This window comes from Lipotes vexillifer, unplaced genomic scaffold (assembly GCF_000442215.2).
Source record: "Lipotes vexillifer unplaced genomic scaffold, Lipotes_vexillifer_v1.1 scaffold534, whole genome shotgun sequence".
Lineage (NCBI taxonomy): Eukaryota > Metazoa > Chordata > Mammalia > Artiodactyla > Lipotidae > Lipotes > Lipotes vexillifer.
In genome coordinates, this window is record NW_006787833.1 from 3771940 (window position 1) to 3795666 (window position 23727).

The window sequence follows — 23727 nt, forward strand, 5'->3', positions numbered from 1 at the left end:
AACAAGTCCTATACAACAAGACTACATAAGAGAAGTCTAGACTGCTGTCATATCTTTTGAAAGTCTGTCTCTTATTTGCTCTAGTAAGCTCTCTTCGGTTGTAATTTAATAAGAAACCGTTTCTAAAGTAGGCAAGGAACGCTGATTCAATTTAGGACAGCAGGCCTCAGCCACCATCGCACACATGACCAGTGGACACGATCAGCCAGGCACAGCCACAGTCCCCACAAGTGGCCAGAACTGGCTTTCGAGGCTTCCCAAGAGGGGCCAGAAGAAGTGACTGTGAGCCCACATGCACCCGTGTAGCTGACTCCAGCCCCACCACATTCTCGATCCTTCTAAACTCAGAACTGGCTCAAAGTGTGAGCAGCTATAGAGCCTGGACACAGTAAATGCTTAACAGATGCTCCTACTAGCACTGCCGACACTGCTAGCACGCTGCTGCCACCACCACTGTTCTCGTCACGTGAGCCCACAATGACCCTGACAGCAGGTTGGGGAAAGCTACTTTGTCTTCACTCTAACAACAAGGACACAACTGTTATTCACTGAGCTCTTACTTGCCAGGCAGCGTGCTAAGCGTTTTCTTTTACTTAAATACAACAGTGATGCCATGAGGTATGTACAAGCATCACCACCATTTGCAGATAAGGAAGCTGAGGCTTAGAGGGCTGAAGTGACTTGCTCACGGTCGTACATACATACTCACACCCTTACGTGCACAGGTGGGGAGCTGCAATATGAGGTGAGTTAGTTCTGACTTTGGAGCCCCACTCCTACCTCTAGCCGCCAGTGCCAATCCACCTGCTCAGGCAACTTTCTATTTCCCCACCTGCCTCTATCCACTGAGTCCTCTCAACCTCTAAAGTGCAGTGATTCGTCACAATTATCTGGGGGTGACACTGTGCAAGATTCAAAAGAAGTCCTCGTTTGTGCAAAATCAGACCCAGGACCTACTGTCTCGGGCAGCAGCCAAGAGTCCTGGCAACTTCCTCTTCTGCGGGGCAGGATGGAGCTGGGACAGCTGTCCACCACCGGTCTCGGGAGGATGACGCTCACGGTCAGTCCTATTCTAGGAAGAACCAGCGGCAGCAAAACATTCCCGTTCTTGGCTTGACAATCCATTTCCCCACCTTGAACCTTGATGCACTGGGGTTACTGAATTTGAACTTCTGTTGGTTCAAATCTTTGTATTCCAAACTTTGTGTTCCAAACTTCTATTTCCTACTAATTGTATCTGTCCCGAGAGATGACCAATACTAAAATTTATACAATTTAAAAGATAAAAGCAAGCTTTGAAATGCAAGAAAAATAACACGTAACAGTAGTAATATTTACATTCAAATCTATTGCAAGATGGCAAAAGTTCAGCAACATTTAAGGACTATCAAGTTTCATTAAATGGTTCCATGTTTTTGTTGAAAAATATAAAAATATTTTTCTGTAAACACCTCATAAGAGGCAATGTGAAAATTACCATATTTTACAGAAATAATTAAGTCCATCATCAAATGTTCCTTTTTAATCCTCTAACTGCAACTTTCAGGTCTAGAGTGGAAAAGTTATTTTAAACCCTGTCCTGTGATTGTTGTCTACACATTTAAATTATGGGGAAAAGTCTTTAGAACTTAATTTTTCGACTATTTAAAATAAAAGCAAGACACAAAAATCACTTGGCAGTCAGATGGGACATGAGAGCCAACACAGTTCTTAAAACCAAGAGTTGCATTAGGCAGAACTCAGAGACCAGAAATTCTTTTTTCTTCCTCCCTCGTGCTGTTGGCAATTCCGCAAGTCCACGCCAGGCTTCCTTAAGTTTCTTGTGATATTCACGGGCCGCACACAGATCTCATAGTGCATTGTACTCCACACATTTCGATGGATCTGTAGGAAAGTGCTTCTGGCAAATGGTCATTAACCTCTTCAATCCCTAAGAAAATAAAAATAAATAACGGTTGGTTATGATACGGTTAAACTATTCTTGATCGCCCTCCTCTGTACTCACTCCAGTTTACCAGTGTCCCCACTAAAATGCAGCAGTCCCCTGCAACACCACTCAGATGTACACTCAGAGAAAGATTTAATCGTGTGCACTCAGGGAAAGGTACAAGATGGTCATAGCTTGTTCACAAAAACAATAACATCAAAAGTACCAGAAACAACCCAAATGTCCATCATAGGAGAATATGTGAATAAGCTTTAGTATTTTCACAAATGGAACATACTACATCAGTAAAAAAGAATTACCTAGAGCTACAATTTAGCCTTTCTCCACCAGGTTCCAACAGAGAATTAAGCCCTGCTGGCTAGCCTAAAGCATCCATTATATGTAATGAGACAGATCCTCTCCGATGTACCCTAAAAGGGTGCCAAATGTGTCCCATCCTTGGGAGAAATGAGAAAACGGGCACTCAAATCATCTTGTGTTCTACAGTCCAGATGAGAAACTCTGGTTGAGAACAATGGATATACATGAATCTTAGAACGTTAAATGTAAAAAGCAAGTGGCAAGGGGCTTCCCTGGTGGTGCAGTGGTTAAGAATCCACCTGTCAATGCAGGGGACAAGGGTTCAAGCCCTGGTCCAGGAAGATCCCACATGCCGCGGAGCAACTAAGCCCATGCACCACAACTACTGAGCCTGCGCTCTAGAGCCCGCGAACCACAACTACTGAAGCCCGTGCACCTAGAGCCTGTGCTCTTCAACAAGAGAAGCCACTGCAGTGAGAAGCCCGCGCACGGCCAACGAAGAGCTGCCCCCGCTCACAGCAACTAGAGAAAGCCCACGGGCAGCAACGAAGACCCAACGCAGCCAAAAAAAAAAAAGCAAGTGGCAAAATGCTATATACAGTATTATACCATTTAAAACTTTTTCATTCTATGTAATTTTTACAGGTTACTTTCCATTTACAGTTTTTACAAAATATTGGCTGTCTTCCCCGTGTTGTACAGTACATCCCTGAGCCTGTCTTACACCCAACAGTTTGTACCTCCCCCTCCCCTATATTGCCTTTCTCCCCCCGCCCCACAACTGGTAACCACTGGTTTGTTCCCTGTGTCTGTGAGTCTGCTTCTTTTTGTTATGTTCACTAGTCTGCTGCATCTTTTAGACTCCACATGTCAGTGATGTCACTGTCTCTCTCTGACTTGTTTCACTTGGGCATAACGCCCACGAAGTCCGTCCCTGCGGCTGCAAAGGGCAAAGTTTCACTCTTCGTGGCTGAGCAGTACTCCACTGTGTATACGGACCACCTCTTCTATCCATTCGTCTGTTGATGGACACTTAGGCTGTTTCCATGTCTTGGCTACTGTAAATAGTTCTGCTATGAACATTAGGGTACATGTATCTTTTTAAATTAGTGTTTTTGGGTTTTTCTGGATATATACTCAGGAGTAGAATTGCGGGGTCATATGGTAGTTCTATTTTTAGTTTTTTAAGACACCTCCTTAATGCTCTCCACAGAGGCTGCACCAATTCACATTCCCACCAACAGTGTACAACAGTTCCCTTTTCTCCTCATCCCTGCCAGCATCTGTTATTTGTACACTTTTTAATGATGGCCATTCTGACAGGTGTAAGGTGGTATCTCATTGTGGTTTTGATTTGCATTTCCCTGATGATTAGCAACGTTGAACATATTTTCATGTGCCTGTTGGCCATCTGCACTTCCTCTTTGGAAAAATGCCAATTCAGTTCTTCTGCCCCCTTTTTTTTTTTTTTCTTTTTTTTGCAGTACACGGGCCTCTCACTGTTGTGGCCTCTCCCATTGTGGAGCACAGGCTCCAGACGCACAGGCTCAGCGGCCATGGCTCACGGGCCCAGCCGCTCCACAGCATGTGGGATCTTCCCGGACTGGGGCACGAACCCGTGTCCCCTGCATCGGCAGGTGGACTCTCAACCACTGCGCCACCAGGGAAGTCCTGCCCATTTTTTAAGTGGGCTATTTGTCGAGCTGTAATGAGCTGTCTATGTACGTTGGGTATGAATCCTTTATTAGTCATATCATTTGCAAATATTCTCTCTCATTCAGTAGGTTGTCTTTTAGTTTTGACAATGGTTGCCTTTACTCTACAAAAGCTTATAAGTTTAATTAGATCCCATTTGTTTATTTTTGTTTTGTTTCCATTACTCTAAGACGGATTCAAAAAATATTGCTTCAACCTATGTCAGAGTGTTTTGACTGTTTTCCGCTAGGAGTTTTACAGTATTTGGTCTTACACTTAGGTCTTTAATCCATTTTCAATTTAATTTTTGTATATGGTGTTAGAGAATGTTCTAATTTCATTCTTTCACATGTAGCTGTTCAGTTTTCCCAGCACCACGTGTTGAAGAGACTGTCTTTTCTGCACTGTATATTCTTGCTTCCTTTGTCGTCAATTAATTGACCACAAGCCATGGGTTTATTTCTGGGTTTTCTATCCTGTTCCATTGATCTATGTGTCTGTTTTTGTGCCAGTATCATAATGTTTTGATGAAAGTCAGGGAGCATAATTCCTCCAGCTCTGTTCTTTCTCAAGATCGTTTTGGCCATTTGGGGTCTTTTGTGTTTCCACACAGATTTTAAAATTAGTTGTTCTAGTTCTGTGAAGAACGCCATTGGTGTTTTGATAGGGACTGCACTGAATCTGTAGACTGCCGTGGGTAGTATGGTCATCTTAACAATATTGATTCTTCTACTATTATACCATTTTAATACAACTCAAAAACAACTTAAAAATAATATATTGCTAAGAAATACACACATAACATGGTAGAATTATTTTTGAAAAAGGAAATGACAAATTGTGGATAATGGTTACTTCTGGGGTACAGGAGGAAAACACAGATTCTATGATCTTCAGAAAGTTCTAGTTCTTAAGCTGGGATTAAGGCCTTTACACATTTATCTTATTCTTTGCTTCATAACTTACATATCACATGTATTCTTTTTTATGTACCAAATATTACACAATAAAAAAATTGTACTATAATCATAAAAAATAGCACAAGCATGACCTGGCCAGTGCTGCAGAATGCAGTCTTAGTACTACTACACCGCCTTTGTTCTGTATCTTTGGCATCTGTTACCATGGCCTTCGGTTCTTTTTAGACAAATGCAATACACACCACAAATTCCCATGATGTCACAAATTTCAGGTTCTTTCTATCTCTTCTACAATTTGGCCAGTTCTCATCCAGTCTATAACTTCATAGTGATATTTTTAACTGATGATAAGAACTGTCACAATTAAGAAAGATTCAATCAGTCCCTTTCAACTCATCCTTCAGTCTGTGATCTTTTAAAATCTTTAGTGGGCATTTTATTTTCAGTTATTCTTCTTAGCTTTCTCATCCACCAGCAAGCAAACATGCCTCTAAGTCATTACCCAAATTCACAAACAGGCCAGGGACAAGGGCAGAAACCTGCGATGTGCCACTATAGATCTCTCCAGAACAATTCTGCAAGTTTTACAACTAGCATTGAATCCTATTTACTCTTTTATCTACCAGCCTACAAATGTCCTTGTTTACAAGGAGAGACTTTGTCAGATGTCTTACTGAAATCTAGACATCTATAGCAATATTGGTAAGTTATTAAAAGTGACAACCAGTAACAGCGGCACTTAATTTTAATGATCTCCAAAGCAATTTTTGGCACAAATTATTTTAAGGTTTCTCACCTTGCATTCACAAAAACTGAAACGACCCAGTTCCTAACACAGTAAGAACAATGAAATGCCACCAGAGGCCAAAGGTTGACTATGTTCAGGTCTATATTAGATATGAAAAAATATATAGCACACTACCTGGTACTTAACTAGTATTCCCCCCAAATTCATTTTCTTTCCTAAAAATGATACAATGAAATATCATCTGCTCTTAAAAGAAGAAAGAGTTTCATGACCCAGTGGGAAAAGCAGAGTATGTTGCTGGAATTATACAATCTAGTAACAGAAAAGTGCATCTAGAAGCCTGAGAAGGAAGGATAAACCCCCTCAAAATACATACCAATGTTAACAGGTAGCGAAAACATCACCAAAGATCTAGAACTCTTACTCTGTAATTACCTACATATTCAAACAACACTTAAGCTAAGTAAAATCACCAAAAACAAAACAAAACAATGAGGTAAAAAGCCTGCCAAATCTCTTTGGTCCCATAGTAAGCAGATAACACAAATATAAATTACTTCTATGAAGTGAGCTATAATCTAAGAGATTCAACATCAGAGAAACATGATTTTCAAACATTTCACGTCAAGTCCTTTGTGGGTTCAAAGACTGTCCACATTATGCTATTTAAGGAGTGGGAGTGTGGAGGGAGGTTATCCTTCAGCTGGTCTCCACGAAGGAAGACTTTCGCCGGCAAGTGCGACGGAAGCCCGGGAGCCTGCTGTGCTCATCGTTCTGCTGGCGCTGTTGCTGCTCGCTGCGCCTAATCAGGTGTTGCTTTAGGACAAAGACCCTTCCCTCTCACAGTCCAGCTTCTCCTGCTGTGAATTCTAATCCTGTGGCAGCAGAACTGGAGCTGTAGCCATGGAAATGTATGTGATATCATTAAAAGGATCCTAAGTCTCCTGAAGGAAGAGGTGAGAAGAGAGGCAAAGCTAGGAAAGGGAACAGTTCAATGAAAGACTAAACATCTTTAATCTGCAGCAAAACACAGCAAGAATTATTATGAGCCAATGAAAGGCAAACAGAGGCTAAGACGCTGGGGGCCATTTTCCTTACACTGTAGGAATTAGAATTTTAGGTGTTTGTGCCCTATTGAAGATACCTGTGATGCTTATTTACACGCACTGAACAGCTTCTACGCTTAAAAAATGAATATTAAGAGTGTGCCCTGTCTGAAATCTTAGCGTCAAACAGTTGTGAAACTCAACAGTCTCCATCATAAACAGTTACCACGGAACGTTACAGTAAATTTTTGCCATAAGGACTGACGGCACCCAGCACAGAGCTTTAAAGGGGCATAACGTGATGATAACATATGAGTATTTTCCAAATGGAAACAAATCTTTTCAGTTAGGTCCCTCAGGATTTTAGTTTCAAATTGCTTGGGGACGCTTAAACCAGTAAGACAAGGAGCTGCTTAGCTTAGCTTATTGCAAATAGCTTTTTAAAAACAAGTAGTATTTTTAAATATAATTTTCACTTTTATAAAAGCAATACATTTATTTAATAAATCCTTATTCAGTGCCTACTATGTGCCAAGCACTGCTCTAGGCTCTGGGAATAGAGCAGGGGAAAAAAAAGAGAAAAAATCCTCACCCTCATTGAGAATACACTCTAATAAAGGAAGACAGACGAGAAACAAAATATGTAAAATGGACAGGAAACAAAATGAATATGTAAATATCTAATGTGTTGGATGGTGGCAAGTGCTATGGAGAAGGTGAGGCAGGCAAGAGGCGTGTGTGGATGTGGGAAGTGACCGGAAGGGCTCTGGCTCTCCCTGAACTAGGGAGCCACTGTAGGGCTCTGAGCAAGAGCGCATCACAGCCTGATTTGTATTTTAACTGGATCCCTCTGGGTGCCGTACAGACTAAAGAGAAGAGGGGCAAGGAAAAAAGCGCAGAGAGGAGGCACTGCAGTCATCCAGAGAAGACAGGCAGGCGCCAGACCCAGACGGTGGCAGTGCAGGTGGTAAGAAGGGATCACCCCAGATGTAATCTGAACATGGGACAATCATGGTTTGCTGACAGGACATGGGCTGAGACAGAGAGAGAAAAGCCAAGGGTAATCCCATGTTTTGTGTGCATGTTATTGTATATATTTTTAAAATCACATAGTTCTTCTATCAAATAATAGCAGTCCCCTGCCTCACCCTTTGCAATCCCTAATTCCATCACCCCAAAGGCAACCACTCCAAATCTCTTAGGCGTTTCTTCTGGTATTTACTGCCATATTTCTAGATACTACACGCTGACAGTGCTTGATTTTTTTTCCAGTTTTTATTTTTCTACCTCCTCTGAAAGGTGAAGGTTCCATCTCTTATACTACGCGCACTGGCCCCACCTATGCACACACGCGCCTGCCTCTCCCTCTCCTCCCCCAAGTCACAGTCCTCAGTGAGCACGATGTTCAGGATATACCTCATAATGTCTACACGAACATTGCCCAAAACAGAGCCAATATCCTTTTTCTTAGGTATTCTTCCCCATCATTTTGCTTTTCTGTGTAGATATCAATTCATTCTCCAACAGTGAGACTACTCTCAATATGACCAAACACATCAGGTAGTACATCTGTTCCATTTTTTTCCTGGAGCCCTCTGTCTTATCTGTTCCAATCTAGATCAACTGAATTCCAGACCTCCTTGTACTGCTACAATGCTAGAGCATCCCTTCACCTTCAACCTGGGAATTCCTTTTGCCCTGCTCCTGTGCTGGATCTTGTTTTCTGGATCTTTGTTTGCTTCCCTCATTTTGGTGGAGCACATCCTCAAGTATTAGCAATATAACATAGTGGAGTTAAGACTATCCAAGTTCAAATCCCAATTCCACCACTTACTAGCTGTGTGACCTTGGGAAATTACTTTCCCATGCCTAAGTTTCCCCACTTGTAAAACAAAGAAATCATAGTATCATCCTCTTACGACATATGTGGGAGAGAGAAGAGAGAATATATATGTGCTAAATTGCTGCAGTGAGCACACAGTAAACACCATATAAGTGTTAGCTACAATAATAATGATTCTAGAGAATGGGTATGCGACACAAGATGGGTCACACTTTTGAGACTTTTCCTGTCTGAAAATATCTTTAACCTATACTCACACTTGACTGTTCATGTGGGAACAGAATTCTGAGTTGGAGACTTTTTCCCTTACTAATACAAAGGCATTGCTCCACTGTCTTCCAGCTTCCAGAACCGTTAATGAGAAGTATGAGGGCATTTTAATTCCTGAGTCTTCGTAAGTGACCTGTTTCTCTTCTCCACAAGCACTGAAAATCTCTTTATCCTTGGCCTCCAATATTTGATTATACTGAGCCTTGATGTGAGATCCTTCCTATTCATTTGCTATGAATTCAGTGAGCTCTTTTTTCATTCTAGAAATGCATGTCCTTCAGCTCTTGGAATTCTTCCTGCATTAATTCTTTATTTCCTACCCTCCAATTTCTCTGTTCTCTTTTTCCTGGAATTTGAATCGTTGCAGACCTTATAGATTGACTCTTTTGTTCTCCTATCTTTCATAGTTCTGAGATTTCCTCAAATTTATCTTATAACCCTTTTATCTAATTTTTAAATTTCTGCTATAATGTTTAACTTCTGAAAGCTTGTTTTAATTCTTTTTTTGTAGCTATTGTTATTTCATAGTTACAACCTTATCTAAGGATATTAATTTTTTAATCAAAGGGGTTTTTTCTGTTCCCTACGCTATAATTCAGTTTCTCTCAACTCTTTTTCCATGTGTTTTTTGGTCTCTGTCTTTCATGTTGGAAACTTTCCCTGAATGTGTGATGATCCTAGGTGAACATGCATATTTATGAGTAAGGCAATAAGGAGCTAAAGGAAACTCACCGAATGGGCAGGGCTCATCAATGGAACTTCATTTTAGGACAATATGGCAGCAAGTTAGTTTTTTCATTAGCAGAATACTAATTGTTAGTAACTGTACATCTTTTTTCTTGGGTCAGTTCACAGAGAACCCTCCTGTTTCCTGAGGTGGGATAAGAGCCTGGCTGCCAGCATCAGAGGGACCAGTAGAGAAAAGGAACCAGAGGTCTCATCTGTTAACACACAGGCCCTCACTTGAGTTGCCTGTTTTGAGTAGGGCATCTCACCCTGCCTGAGGCTACAAATCCCTCAGAAAGTTAACCTGTTTTCTGCTATAAGGGAGAAAGGCAGGAGGGCCCACTTGCACAGGGTAGAAGGAACCTCTGGACTACTTATCCTAATTCTCAACCACTCCCTTCATTTTCAGTCCCATCCCATGGTCCAGTCTTTTTTTCTTTTTTTAAGATTTTTTTGATGTGGACCATTTTTTAAAGTTTTTATTGAATTTGTTACAATATTGCTTCTGTTTTATGTTTTGGTTTTTTTGGCCACGAGGCATGTGGAATCTTAACTCCCCAACCAGGGATCAAATCTGTACCCCCTGCATTGGAAGGTGGAGTCTTACTGGACTGCCAGGGAAGTCCCTGGTCCAGTCTTTTAGAAGTACCTAAAAGTCCCATGTCTTGAGCCTTTCCAGATTCTACAGAGTCCTCATTAATGGCTCCTTAATGACTTTCTCCCCATACAATATTTAACTAAAACTGATTTTTTTTTAAATCAATACTGTTTCTAGGAAAACATTCTGCATTTAAAAGTCTAACTGATGAACTGTACACTTAAAAATGGTTAAGATGGTAGAGCTGAATAAAGATTTTCTTTAAATGGTTAAGATGGTAAAATTTATGTCATATATATTTCACCACTATTTTTAAATAACCTAATTGCAAGCATTACAGCATATTCTAGATAAGGCATAAAAATATCAATTACATATACAGTTTGGTGTATCACAGTATGTGATATAGGATACAAATCCTGGATAGAGTTGTTTATATCCAGATAAATCAATAAACCATTAAAACAATCAACCTGCATCAACTCAAAAAAACAGCAATTGTTTTTATCATTGCAGAAAGCAAATGCTTTTTAAAACCAAACCAGGGCTTCCCTGGTGGCACAGTGGTTGAGAATCTGCCTGCCAATGCGGGGGACACGGGTCCGAGCCCTGGTCTGGGAGGATCCCACATGCTGTGCAGCAACTGGGCCCATGAGCCACAACTACTGAGCCTGCGCGTCTGGAGCCTGTGCTCCGCAACAAGAGAGGCCACAACAGTGAGAGGCCTGCGCAAAAAAAAAAAAACAATAAAAAAAAAAAAAAAAAAATTACAATCATACCCTTTTAGCTAGATTTGCCTTTTATTTTATAAACTATCATTAGTTAATAGGACTTGAGGAAGACTTTTTTTGTTTTTAAGTAATCTCCTTACTGAAGTATAAGGAAGACATTTTATCAATTATTTCTGTTCCTGTCACTAGTGTACCCTGTAAGAACAGTCTTGAAAACAAAAGCACAGATGCGTTTAGTGGTGCAGCCTAGGAACATGAAGAACAGGGATAAGTTGAGGACATCTTCCATATGCAGCTATTTAAATTCTGTCAACAAACCAAGGTTCTAATAAAGGAATGAATTACCATGAGATATTTAAGTTACTAATTAATCCTAACTTCAGACTAAAGGAATACATATTTGACTCGAAATGTGATTTTCAAAATATGTGTACTTAATGATGAAAAGTTAATTTCTACAATATCCACTAACATTCATAGCCATGCATAAAAAGGCCAAGCCTTCAAGAATTGTCCACAGGAATTCTTTTCTTACAAGTATATGATTAAAATTGAGTTGATCTGAATTACTCATTCTAGACTTTTTAATACCTGATCTGGATCTAGCTACTTGGGATGATGGCAGATGAAGGCCATCTCATGCTGCTTCTAATGAAGAGTCCCAATGCAAGTATTAAATGTATTAAAATATTCAGGATCTGTAGGACTTAGTGGAAAATTAAAGAAAAAATAGTTTGGGACTAAATCTTCTTCTGGAGTGTATGGTAAGAAATAGAGAGCTGCTCTCAATTTTTACTTGTCTGAATGCTTGATATAAAAAAGAACATTATTTCCAGTTCAAAGGTTCATCACTTCACAGAAAGGAACAAATTCAAGTGATTATTCCATTTTGAAAACAGCACTCACGTACTTAATGAAGTTAGGTAAAAACGTTGCCAAATGACCAATATGAGCAAAGATTTTATTTATTTGGCAAGGCCTTCACAGGGTGAAGGCAGGGTGATCTGACTTTTTTTTTTTAAGCATGTGGTTGAGAAATGTAAGAGTTAACACCCCAAGTTAAATGTCTATTTAGCTGCCAGCTAAAAAGAAATGTGGCACAGTTTAGACCAGCATTCCCCACCGTGTGCTTCCACCCAACAATGGTGTTCTGTAATATTAAAAGGTAATGTATGTGAAAGAGAAATGATAGCACTATTTTTCTCTAAAAATTTCTTTTAATATGCCAGGAAATTATTAAATGGGTAAACAGTTTGTTACCAAAACAACTTGCCTTTAAGAAATGGTTTATCAGAGCCAAGAATGCCAGGAGGTAGCATAAGGCCACTTGACCCACAAATGTGTGACATACAACCCGATACATAGGGAGTGTTTACCAGCTAACCATGACATGTGCACATGGATCAAGCTGTGATCACTCACTGCAGTAATGTTTCTGTTATACCATTTTCAGCAATTCACGAACATATTATCAATTTACAAATGTTCCATGAACAACTAAATTTGACAAATTCTAGTACAGGTGAAATATGCCAAAATCTGAAATGCAGATATAAATATCTGACATAAAATGCTGGAATGATATTTTTACCAGGGAATTTACAAACTTAAGGTTATTGAACACAACTGGCCAGAGAAGATTATGGGACATTTTGCCTTTTGGAACAGTGAAAGCTTGAGGAAAATTATTTGGAATGAATATTACTCCTTAATCTTCTAATCCCCAAAGAAACCTGTGTTGTAACACAGCACACAGACAGACTAATCTACAGGAATCAGGGAGGGTATCCACAGGAAACAAAGGGCATACTCAAACTGGGTAATTTGACGGTAGCAGTCTCAAGGACTTTACAAAGGCGTGGGCAAGACTGGGACCCGCGAGCTGGCAACACTGCAAAGCTGTGGCTAGCCTGTTTTCTAAGCGGGCAAGGGAGAAGACTGGTTACCAGAAACCCAGAGAGGGTAACTAACTGTATGGAGATGGCTGTGGCCTTGGGTGGAAGGGTGCAGTGACTCTACAGGGAGGAAGCCAGGGAAATAAATACCCCAAACTCATTCTTCTCCCACCTACAGAATGCCTTCCAGTCCCTCTCATCGCCTGCCCTGTTCAGAAGTCAGAGGGCAAGGGAGCCTGTCCATGTTGTTCATGAAAGCCAGGTTTCCAGGGCACAGAACACGGTGAGAAAGGATGGAGTGGATCTGGAGGGCAAATCACCACGTGACGCCAATTTCAGCTTTTCTTCCTGCTCTTTACAACAAGTAAACAAGTAAAGAACACCCAAGATACAACCTTTTCAAGAGATGTCTTGAAATGACTGAATTATAAAGACTCTAAATAATCAAGAACTTGCTTTAATCTGTGTAGAAGAAGCTTTACCCAATCTGGGCCAAAGGCTACATCTGCATTTGGCAGACCGACCAAAGTCCTTGAAGTTCCTACCAACAATTTCCATCTCGCCCTAGATTTGAGGCTACCAATAAGCTATACAACTTCTCTTTGATCTACATGGTGAGCAAAACCTCCCTGTGGTGTGTTTAATTTTTGTGAGAAAGAGAACACTTCAAACAACTTTCACAGTTTAAATTCTATAGAGGTTTGCATAAAACCCAAAGATGAAATCATGTTAACAGTAAAGAGCCCGCTGAATTGTTTTTACCATATTTCAGAAAAGTTACTTCTCACCAATATTGCTACATAAAAGAAAATAATTACATATTGCAAGATTTCATTTAAATGATGTCCAAGAACTGGCAAAATTAACCAATAATGACACATGTCAAAACCATGGTTATTTCTGATGGGAGGAGGAATTAGGTTGGGAAAAGGGATGAAACTTCAGGGGTGCTGCCTGAAATCTCCTATGATCCAGACCTCATTTTACGTCTTGATAAATATCACATATATATGAAGAATCATTGGGCTGTACAATTAAGATTAGTACACTTTACAGGCTCCACTGTTTACTAAGGTTTATTATATCTCAATTTAAAAAGAAAAATTTTATTCAACATAGTTTTGGAAGTTTTAGCCACAGCAATCAGAGAAGAAAAATAAATAAAAGGAATCCAAACTGGAAAAGAAGAAGTAAAACTGTCACTGTTTGCAGATGACATGATACTATACATAGAGAATCCTAAAGATGCCACCAGAAAACTACTAGAGCTAATCAATGAATTTAGTAAAGTAGCAGGATACAAAATTAATGCACAGAAATCTCTGGCATTCCTATACACTAATGATGAAAAATCTGAAAGAGAAGTTAGGGAAACACTCCCATTTACCATTGCAATAAAAAGAATAAAATACCTAGGAATAAACCTACCTAAGGAGACAAAAGACCTGTATGCAGAAAACTATAAGACACTGATGAAAGAAATTAAAGATGATGCAAATAGATGGAGAGATATACCATGTTCCTGGATTGGAAGAATCAACACTGTGAAAATGACTATACTACCCAAAGCAATCTACAGATTCAGTGCAATCCCTATCAAACTACCAATGGCATTTTTCACAGAACTAGAACAAAAAATTTCAAAATCTGTATGGAAACACAAAAGACCCCGAATAGCCAAAGCAATCTTGAGAAAGAAAAATGGAGCTGGAGGAATCAGGCTTCTGGACTTCAGACTATATTACAAAGCTGCAGTAATCAAGAAAGTATGGTACTGGCACAGAAACAGAAATACAGATCAATGGAACAGGACAGAAAGCCCCAAGATAAACCCATGCACATATGGTCACCTTATCTTTGATAAAGGAGACAAGAATATACAATGGAGAAAAGACAGCCTCTTCAATAAGTGGTGCTGGGAAAACTGGACAGCTACATGTAAAAGAATGAAATTAGAACATTCCCTAACATCATGCACAAAAATAAACTCAAAATGTATTAGAGACCTAAATGTAAGGCCAGACACTATAAAACTTAGAGGAAAACGTAGGCAGAATGCTCTATGACATAAACCACAGCAAGATCTTTTTTGACCCACCTCCTAGAGTAATGGAAATAAAAACAAAAGTAAACAAATGGGACCTAATGAAACTTAAAAGCTTTTGCACAGCAAAGGAAACTATAAACAAGACAACCCTCAGGATGGGAGAAAATATTTGCAAACGAAGCAACTGACAAAGGATTAATCTCCAAAATATACAAGCAGCTCATGCAGCTCAATATCAAAAAAGCAAACAACTCAATCCAAAAATGGGCAGAAGACCTAAATAGACATTTCTCCAAAGATATACAGATTGCCAACAAACACATGAAAAGATGCTAAACATCACTAATCATTAGAGAAATGCAAATCAAAACTACAATGAGGTATCACCTCACACCGGTCAGAATGGCCATCATCAAAAAATCTACAAACAATAAATGCTGGAGAAGGTGTGGAGAAAAGGGAACCCTCTTGCACTGTTGGTGGGAATGTAAACTGATACAGCCACTATGGAGAACAGTATGGAGATTCCTTAAAAAACTAAAATAGAACTACCAAATGACCCAGCTATCCCACTACTGGGCATATATCCTGAGAAAACCATAATTCAAAAAGAGTCATGTACCAAAATGTTCATTGCAGTCCTATTTACAATAGCCAGGAGATGGAAGCAACCTAAGTGTCCATCGACAGATGAATGGATAAAGAAGATGTGGCCCATATATACAATGGAATATTACTCAGCCATAAAAAGAAACGAAATTGTTATTAGTAGTGAGGTGGATGGACCTACAGTCTGTCATACAGAGTGAAGTAAGTCAGAAAGAGAAAAATAAACACCGTATGCTAACACAGATATTTGGAATCTAAAAAAAAAAATGGTTCTGAAGAATGTAGGGGCAGGACAGGAATAAAGACACAGAAAGACACAGACGTAGAGAATGGACTTGAGGACACGGGGAGGGCTGGGAAGAACTGAGAGAGTGGCATGGACATATATACACTACCAAATGTAAAATAGACAGCTAGTGGGAAGCAGCCGCATAGCACAGGGAGATCAGCTCGGTGCTTTGTGTCCCCCCTACAGGGGTGGGATAGGGAGGGTGGGAAGGAGACGCAAGTGGAAGGAGATATGGGGATATATGTATACACATAGCTGATTCACTTTGCGGTACAGCAGAAACTAATACACCATTGTAAAGCAATTATACTCCAATAAAGATGTTAAAGAAAATTAAAAGAAGAAAAAGAAAAATTACCCTATTAAATGACTTTCACTATTACCTCCTCAGCAAATATCTTAATGTAGAAAAGGTTTGGGTTTATACATTTACCAGGGGTCAGCAAACTACGGCCCACAGGCCACTCGCCCCTTTTATAAATGGAGTTTTACTGGAACACGGCCACTGGCTGCTTTCACTGCAGGGTTGAAGAGTTGTAGCAGAGACCTATGAAGCCCAAACCCTAAAATATTTACTACCTGATGCTTTAAGTGTGTCACTTCCTGACTTAAACTTCAAATAATATATTTAAACTGTCCCTTTGTAGGAATAATTCAACTCAACCTCACCCAAATACCAAAATAAGAGGAGAAAGATTTAAAAGACAGCTTAGGAAATCACTCAGTTAATTGTAATCAAGAATTTCGTAAAACGCTAGAGTCGTAAAACGCTAACATGGGGGTGGCTTCATTCTGCCTTGAGCTGCACTATGGGTTTAAGACAGATCAAAAACTGGTACTTTATTTGGCCTCACACAATGCTAATTTTTTTGTTTTTGTTATTGCCAATATTTTTAAAATAGCATATGCTTTTTAAAAAAATTAAGGATTCTAGTTATCTCACTAAAAAATAAAGGAAGTGGAACAACACTAGAACCATATTCCTACAAGGTAACAATGAGCTGAAGTGACTCCCGTAACACTGGAGGCTAAGACTCAGCTGACACTTCACACTGTGCTTGCGCTATCCACTTTTTAAAGTTTTTATTTTATATTGGAGTACAGTTGAACTAACACAACATTGGTAATCAACTGTCCACCGTTCTTATCACAGAGTTGAGAGGAATATGAAAATACTGCTTCCATCTGTGGCTACATGAAAAGTAGGAAAAGAAAAGAGAGACCGAGGGTCAGAGGCTTCTTAACACTCAGCTCACCTGTTACCCAACTATCCTGGGTGTGTGAGTTTGCAACCTCAGGTTTAAGCAATGGCCTCTAGGGAAAACGGCAGAGAAGTACTAGAGAAATCAACAGACCAGAAAGGGCAACAGTTAACTGGATGCTTGCACACATCAAGTGGTAGGGATCTCCCCCATATCTTCTAAAGCAGCCCTACTCCTATTTTGGGGCAATTCTGCCTGTTAAAAAGCTTCTTTGGGGCTTCACTGGTGGCACAGTGGTCGAGAGTCCGCCTGCCGATGCAGGGGACATGGGTTCGTGCCCCGGTCTGGGGGGATCCCACGTGCCGAGGAGTGGCTGGCCCCGTGAGCCATGGCCGCTGAGCCTGTGCGGCCCGCATACCACAAAAAAAAAAAAAAAAGAAAAAGAAAATGGAAATGTTTTGAATTTCCACAAGTATATTTGAACTCTATACGTTCTACAGTTCACATTAGGGGGTCAGGTTGAAATCATATTTTAAAATGCTAATATATATGAATAAGGTACAAAACATGACACAAAATAACCTTTAGCACTTGGAATTGAAATGAAATAAAAAGATAATCCATGAACATGATAGTGACTGTTGTCTGGCACAAATTCTGAAAGCACTTTTGGCATTTTAAGTGAATCTTACACTTTAAGTAAACTTTCAGAGTTTCATCTTCAAGCTTTAGAGTTAACATCCAGCAAAAGTCATTATACAGACACAACCTGGGATTTTTGACACCTTGGCAAAAGCTAGATTACAGTTGAGGATTTTTTCCCACTAAAAAGAAAAGTTTAACCCAACAGCAGTGTAACCAGGTTTATGTGAGGCATGTATAACTTTAAGAAAATAAACTATAAATATTTTAAATCTATTTGTGTACCGAAGTGTTGTTACAAATTACTTAAAAATATTTACTAGCCAAATTTTTACCATTCACACCTTTTTAGCCTAGATGTTAATCTACCTTGAAAGTTAACAAAATGTGAATTATTGCAAAATACTCTAAATTCGTCATTCTTTAGTAAACTCCCAAAGCGAACAGCAATAGTTTTATTTCACTACTCAGGTAATTAAAGCACAACACTTCACCCTGTCTTACATCATATATGAAACCTAAAAGGTTTCTATTTTATAGTACAGTGGAAGGTGTCTTAAATACAAGCACTACTTACAGAAAGAGTGGCCTTGCACCCCATCATGCGAGACCCGACCACTCTAATTCTCCTCTTCTCAAAACCTAGTTTGAGAGCCGGGGAATGTTAACCTCCAGAGCACTTTTCCCACCAAACTGCTTACCTGAATATACTTCCGCTGTGTCTCATCATTTAAAACATGCGCAACATGCTTGGAAAAAATCTTTTCCCTACCAGTTCTGGCATGGATGCCAACCATAGTGACACCAATGGGCCAAGGGGCATTTCCAATGGCCATCTGAAGATAAGCATCATTAGCCTAAAAAGAGAGTTGAAGAAGGGATCAGGAAAGCAGAAATATTCTGCTGGTCCAAATTTTCATTTAGTATTTCACAGCCCTTCATGATGAAATTTTCATCCATCTCTTGGGCGTGTTGAAAATATTATCATTCCCATTATTCAAACAAAAGAAATTAAAATATGGGGTGACTGACTGCTTACCCAGGACCACAAATGTCTGTGGAAAAACAGAAACCAACGCTAACCCAGTGAGTAAAAAGACAAAACATTCCTTTGCAGCCTTGGTGCACTGGAAGTTAATACATTTCAGATCTGGAATTACCAGGCAGGTAATTTGATGCACTGACAAAAACTCTAGCCTGAGTTTCCGTTAGACCCAGTCTTCTCCCTAGGTGGTCACAGAGAAGACAGAGGCTAACTAGTTTTTCATAATCCAACCTGAAACTACAACTACTCCCTGCACAGCAGTGCAGACCTCTGAAAGCAGTGTGGGCTCTGTGTGCTGGGAGCATCACATCGGGTCCATAGCAGATGTGTAAACAGAGATTAAATACTGGCCCTCGAGCCAAATAGCTAAAGAATGAGATCATTGCACTTTGGCCCCCCAAACCTCCCACCTGCCAAGAACCTTAAAAGCGACAAAATGAGAAGAGAGAAAGCAATGAAGAAAAATGGCTCTTTTTCTAAACCAAGCCTGGCTACCTGGGCTGGGGTGGTGGACAAAATAGAAAGCAAGTAAACTCTAAAAGACCCCAACGGTTTCAGAGAGGCTTACACAGCCAGGCCTCAAAGAGATCTTCATTTAAAAATCAAACAACTATGAGACTAATATACTGAATTTTAAAATGGCATATACACATTTTTTAAAATCCCTGATACTTGTGTGTGTAAAGTTTAATACTGGATATTAACTGATAAAATTTCCAATATTCAGTTTCCCCAAATTTCCAAAGAAGAGTGTCCTAATATTTAGTTCTTTCTGTACTTTATATAAAATAAACTTTCACCAGCTTCTCATATACGAGAATGAGAAAAGTATCAAGAGGGAAGGCATCGCCTCTAGTAGGCAAGTGCCGTGAATTCCTTCTGCACTGATGGTGACCTTATCCATCCATCCCAATGCAATCATCCCTGGTAAGCTCCAGGCAACTCACAGAAACTATCCAAAAATAAAACTCATAGCTATAAAGTAGAAACACTTTCTTTGACTAACCAACAGGCTCTCATCTAGAGGGACTAAAAACACTACTTTAGCCCATTAGCATGAGGCTCTCATCAAGGAGATCTCCAGTCACCCAGGATCACCCACAGTCCCTTCTGAGGACAGACACTCAGAGCACAGGAATAAGCAACGCATCCCCACTTTTCTGGCAGAGCCCCATCGAGGCTCTGGAACTGTCACTGGAGATGCTGCACGGAACCCTCCACTCCTCTCTTGGGAGGCACAGCCGCTGGAAGCCTCCCTCCTCAAACTCGGCTGATGGCCCAGGAGCAGGGGTGCACTTCCAATCCCATTAGTGGTGCAAGAGGCCCTTCTCTTCTTGTTCGCCACACAGACTGATGGCCTTCCACCTCCTTTCTAAACACTACCCAAGGAGCACATGGACCCCAGAGCTCTCTCCTCTGCCACCTGGTCCCAGAGTGCACTCAGGAATAAAGACACTGCAGCAGGGGAAGTCTCCCCTCCTGGGCTTTGCTATTGTTGCAGTACTGAAATGGGAGAGAGAAATTCTGGCAGCCTTACTTAGAACATTTTCTCAGAGAAAACAGCATAAAGGGTGGTTAAATTCCACTGTATCATTAGTACAATGGTCCAGCTATATTATGGATTAAGTAGGTTTTTATAGCTGGCCTGGGAAACTAATCTACGTAACATTGCTTCTACGGGAAAATTTGTTCCAAGCCATAATCAACAATCTAAAAACTTTGAAATTCAATCCCATTCATGAAATGAACGCTGCCTATATCCAGTTTGTGAAGAATCTTTACACCTTCCTTAAAAATGACTAAAAAATACAGTGTGGTCTTAAACTTTATTATTCATGCCTAACAATAAAGCTAACAATATATTAGAAAATTTAAGTTTTTTTTTTTTACTACTAATTCATTTCACATTTATTCTTAAATCTTCTATTAAAATACTCCCACATGAGATGAACATATTATGTACACAACCTACGTATGCTCATAAACTTAATTCTGATGCACAGCATGGTAATGTACCTTCACATATTCCCTCTGCAACATGAATTTAATGATATCTGTTATGGACTCTTTAATATCGGCAGGAAGATTCTGGAAAAGAAAAAAAAGCATAACTAAATTTTGGAAGCTACAGTGTGTAGTTACAGACTGCATTTATTCTAACTTTATATATTCTATTTTTTAAAAATCAGTTAACAAAAGCATTTTTCGTGAAACCTCACCCTTTTCCGTAGCTTTCTGAAAAGGGGTCTGAGATAGGACTCGGTCTGTTTCTGAGTAGCACTGTTGAGTTTACCCTGTACGCTGCGCTTCACATAATCCTCTCTGGCATTCAGCTCCTTAGCCCAAACACCAAGAAGAAACTGTGGAAAAAAGGGTAAATTTAGACTACAATGCCACCCAGTGGCTCTGTAAGCTTAAAAGTTCTCTGATGCACAAAATGGTATACACTCATCCTTAGAGTAAATGTCTTGACTGATTAAAACATCAACCAATATGTAACTAATGATCTATCTCTGTTTACTGCGTCATGTATGTTTTAATGTAGTACCTTTGGCAAGTCGCAGACTTCCCTATTCTACACCTCTCCCAGCTCAGATGCGATCCATTTCCCCTGAAAGAGCTATCAAATTTCACAGGCAACTGCTTGACAGAAATAAACTTTTACTTGTATTTCCATTACATAAAATTCAACCTACCTAGACTCATCAGCCATAATGCCATATGTGCTGTGATATTTAATCAATCTTCCAGGGATGATGTTGTAGTATTTGGACTTTCTACTTTTGCAGTAGAGACCACAATTCAATTAAAAATTCCCTCTAAAGTGCCTGACCAAAGGAGAAGGAAGGAAAAAAACAAACAAAAATAAAAGAAACTATGACCAGCCCCCACCCTGCCCCAGAAAACTACCCAGGTGCCCCCTGAGTTAAACTGCACAAAGAGCATCCTTCCCAGAGGCAGGTAAACACTGAGGGCTGAGGAAGCCATACTCCCCTAGCGATGTTACCTATGCATGTCCTACATAGGGAGAGGCTGTCACTCAAAGAGGAAATTCTAGTTCATGCTAGATCCCACCATGCCCTAGCTAATTCCATGCCAAATCCTCAACGGATTGAGAATCTTGATGACTAATTATATTGAATTTAAACTGTAAACACAAGTAAAAGCATTTCTTGCATTTATATCTCTCATTCTGAACACAAATAATGTGTGAATAAATGTTAAAAGGAATCTGGGATTTGCACATATGCTACCTAAACCACTGAAAGAGGAATTCCGGGAAGGATGAATGAGCTAAATCGCAAGTCTCTGAAAGGCTGCTCGAGTGTTTGCTTCTTTCCCTGTCAACGTCTTCCCACCTCCTTCCCTTCCTTAATGTCATCATCTCTCAGAAAAGCTTCTCCTTATTGCACTCCTTCCCAGAGTGTTTAAAAACAAATTTTTAATCCTTAGAACTTCTTGTTCATTCCACTGCTATGATTCTTTTCGGTGCATTTACATTAATAAGTCAGCTTTACAAGTGCTATGAAGAAAGTAAATATACATTTTCTTTGTTTAACCTCTATATCCAAGCACATAGCAATATCATAAACACCGTATGTGCAGAAATGTTTAGTGAGGATTTCCCTTTCCAGTCTGTAACTCTTAAACAATTCAAAAATGAAAAAACAAAAAAACCCCAAAAAACAGAAAGTAAGACCAGTTCTTAACTAAAGAAAACGTGTCCTCCTTTCCTAGCCAAAAAGTACATACCTTCAGGAATTTGGTAATGATGTCCATGTCCTTATGATCATCACCTTTTCCTAAAGACTCTCCCAGTGCCTGAAGAAAAAGAATGCTTCTGTTCATTAGTCAAGAGCAACAGCAGAATACATACATTATCAACACCAGACTAAACATGGCTCTTTGTTACATATACGTATGGTCCAATTTTGATTTAAAACCCCGATGGAATTTCTAGATAGATTAAAAAAAAAAGACAATTGGCCATTTAAATTTAGAGAGCATGTTATCTTTTATGACTCAAAGAGGGAGTAAAGGGAGTGACTGCTAATGAACATGAGGTTTCTTTTTAGGGGAACAAAATGCTCTAAAATTAGACTGTGATGATGGTTGTAGCGACCTGTGAATATACTAAAAACCATTGAATTGTACACATTAAATGGATAAATTGTATAGTATGTGACTATCTCCAAAGTTGTTTGAAACGAAGGAAAAAAGAAAAAAATGTTCAGAACTGGTTGCTCACACCAATTACTGCAGTAAAATTTAGGGGGTCGAGGTATAATTAAAAGGACATCTTCCTTAACCACAGTCTCACTCACAGCATGCAATGTGGGTTAAGAGCCAGGAACGAAAGGTGATAGAAAAAATAACTATGTTTTATTAACCATTAAGAACTTTAAACTAAGTCATATTATTTTTGCTCATGCTAGATATTTAGATAATACAACTTTTAAATAAGATTACATATATTACTCCACATTCAACACTTTAGGCAAAAATAAGAAAGCAAGATACTGCCAGGTGTTGGCAGGGATGCAGGGATACAAGACACTCACACACTGCTGGTGGAGGGTGGAGACTGGCAAACCCATTACAGAGAGCAATTTGGCAGTACTCAGACAAGTTAAACATACATCAGAAGCAATCCTGCTTCTGTTCCAGCGGGGTCATGTGCAAGACTGTTTGTCACAAAGCTGTCTGTGGTAACAGGGAGCTGGGAGCAATCTCACCATCTGTCATTATGGCGAACGAAAAGTAAAAGGCAGTGAATGCCACAGTGTATGAAATGCTATGTTAACAGTTAAAATCAAAGGTTTAGACGTACCCAAGGTAACAAGGATGGAACTTAACATAGTTCTAAGTGGGAAGAAAGTGAACAGAATGAAGAATTTCACAGTAAGATATCATTCACGTGTGTGTGACCAAAACACATGCAGACAAAACACTACTGGTTCTACAAGACCATCAACAAATCAAAGGACACACATCAAACATATCAGAGTGAATACTTCTGAAGGCAGGAAGTAGGCGAATGTGTATAGAAAACGAGAAAAAAGAGAGTGAATAAACACAAGGCACGAAACAGAAGGGTCTTTGTAGTGACCAAAGACGCCAGCACGCTATACACTGAAGAGTCTGAGGAGCTCAACCATCTGCCGCAGGGAAT

The 23727-nt window shown here is 39.7% G+C and overlaps 1 protein-coding gene across 1 annotated transcript in view; it reads right to left on the reverse strand.

Moving 5' to 3' along the window:
* Positions 1-569: 569 nt before the first annotated feature.
* The window catches only part of PRPF18 (pre-mRNA processing factor 18), a 48415-nt gene continuing 25257 nt past the window's right edge, over positions 570-23727 (reverse strand). The window contains exons 6-10 of the mRNA XM_007460895.1: positions 22308-22376; positions 20774-20914; positions 20571-20642; positions 18211-18366; positions 570-1930 (exon numbers count right to left, since the gene is read on the reverse strand). Coding sequence (XP_007460957.1) covers positions 1850-1930; positions 18211-18366; positions 20571-20642; positions 20774-20914; positions 22308-22376 — 519 coding nt within the window. The 3' untranslated portion in view covers positions 570-1849. The remainder of the gene's footprint in view (positions 1931-18210; positions 18367-20570; positions 20643-20773; positions 20915-22307; positions 22377-23727) is intronic.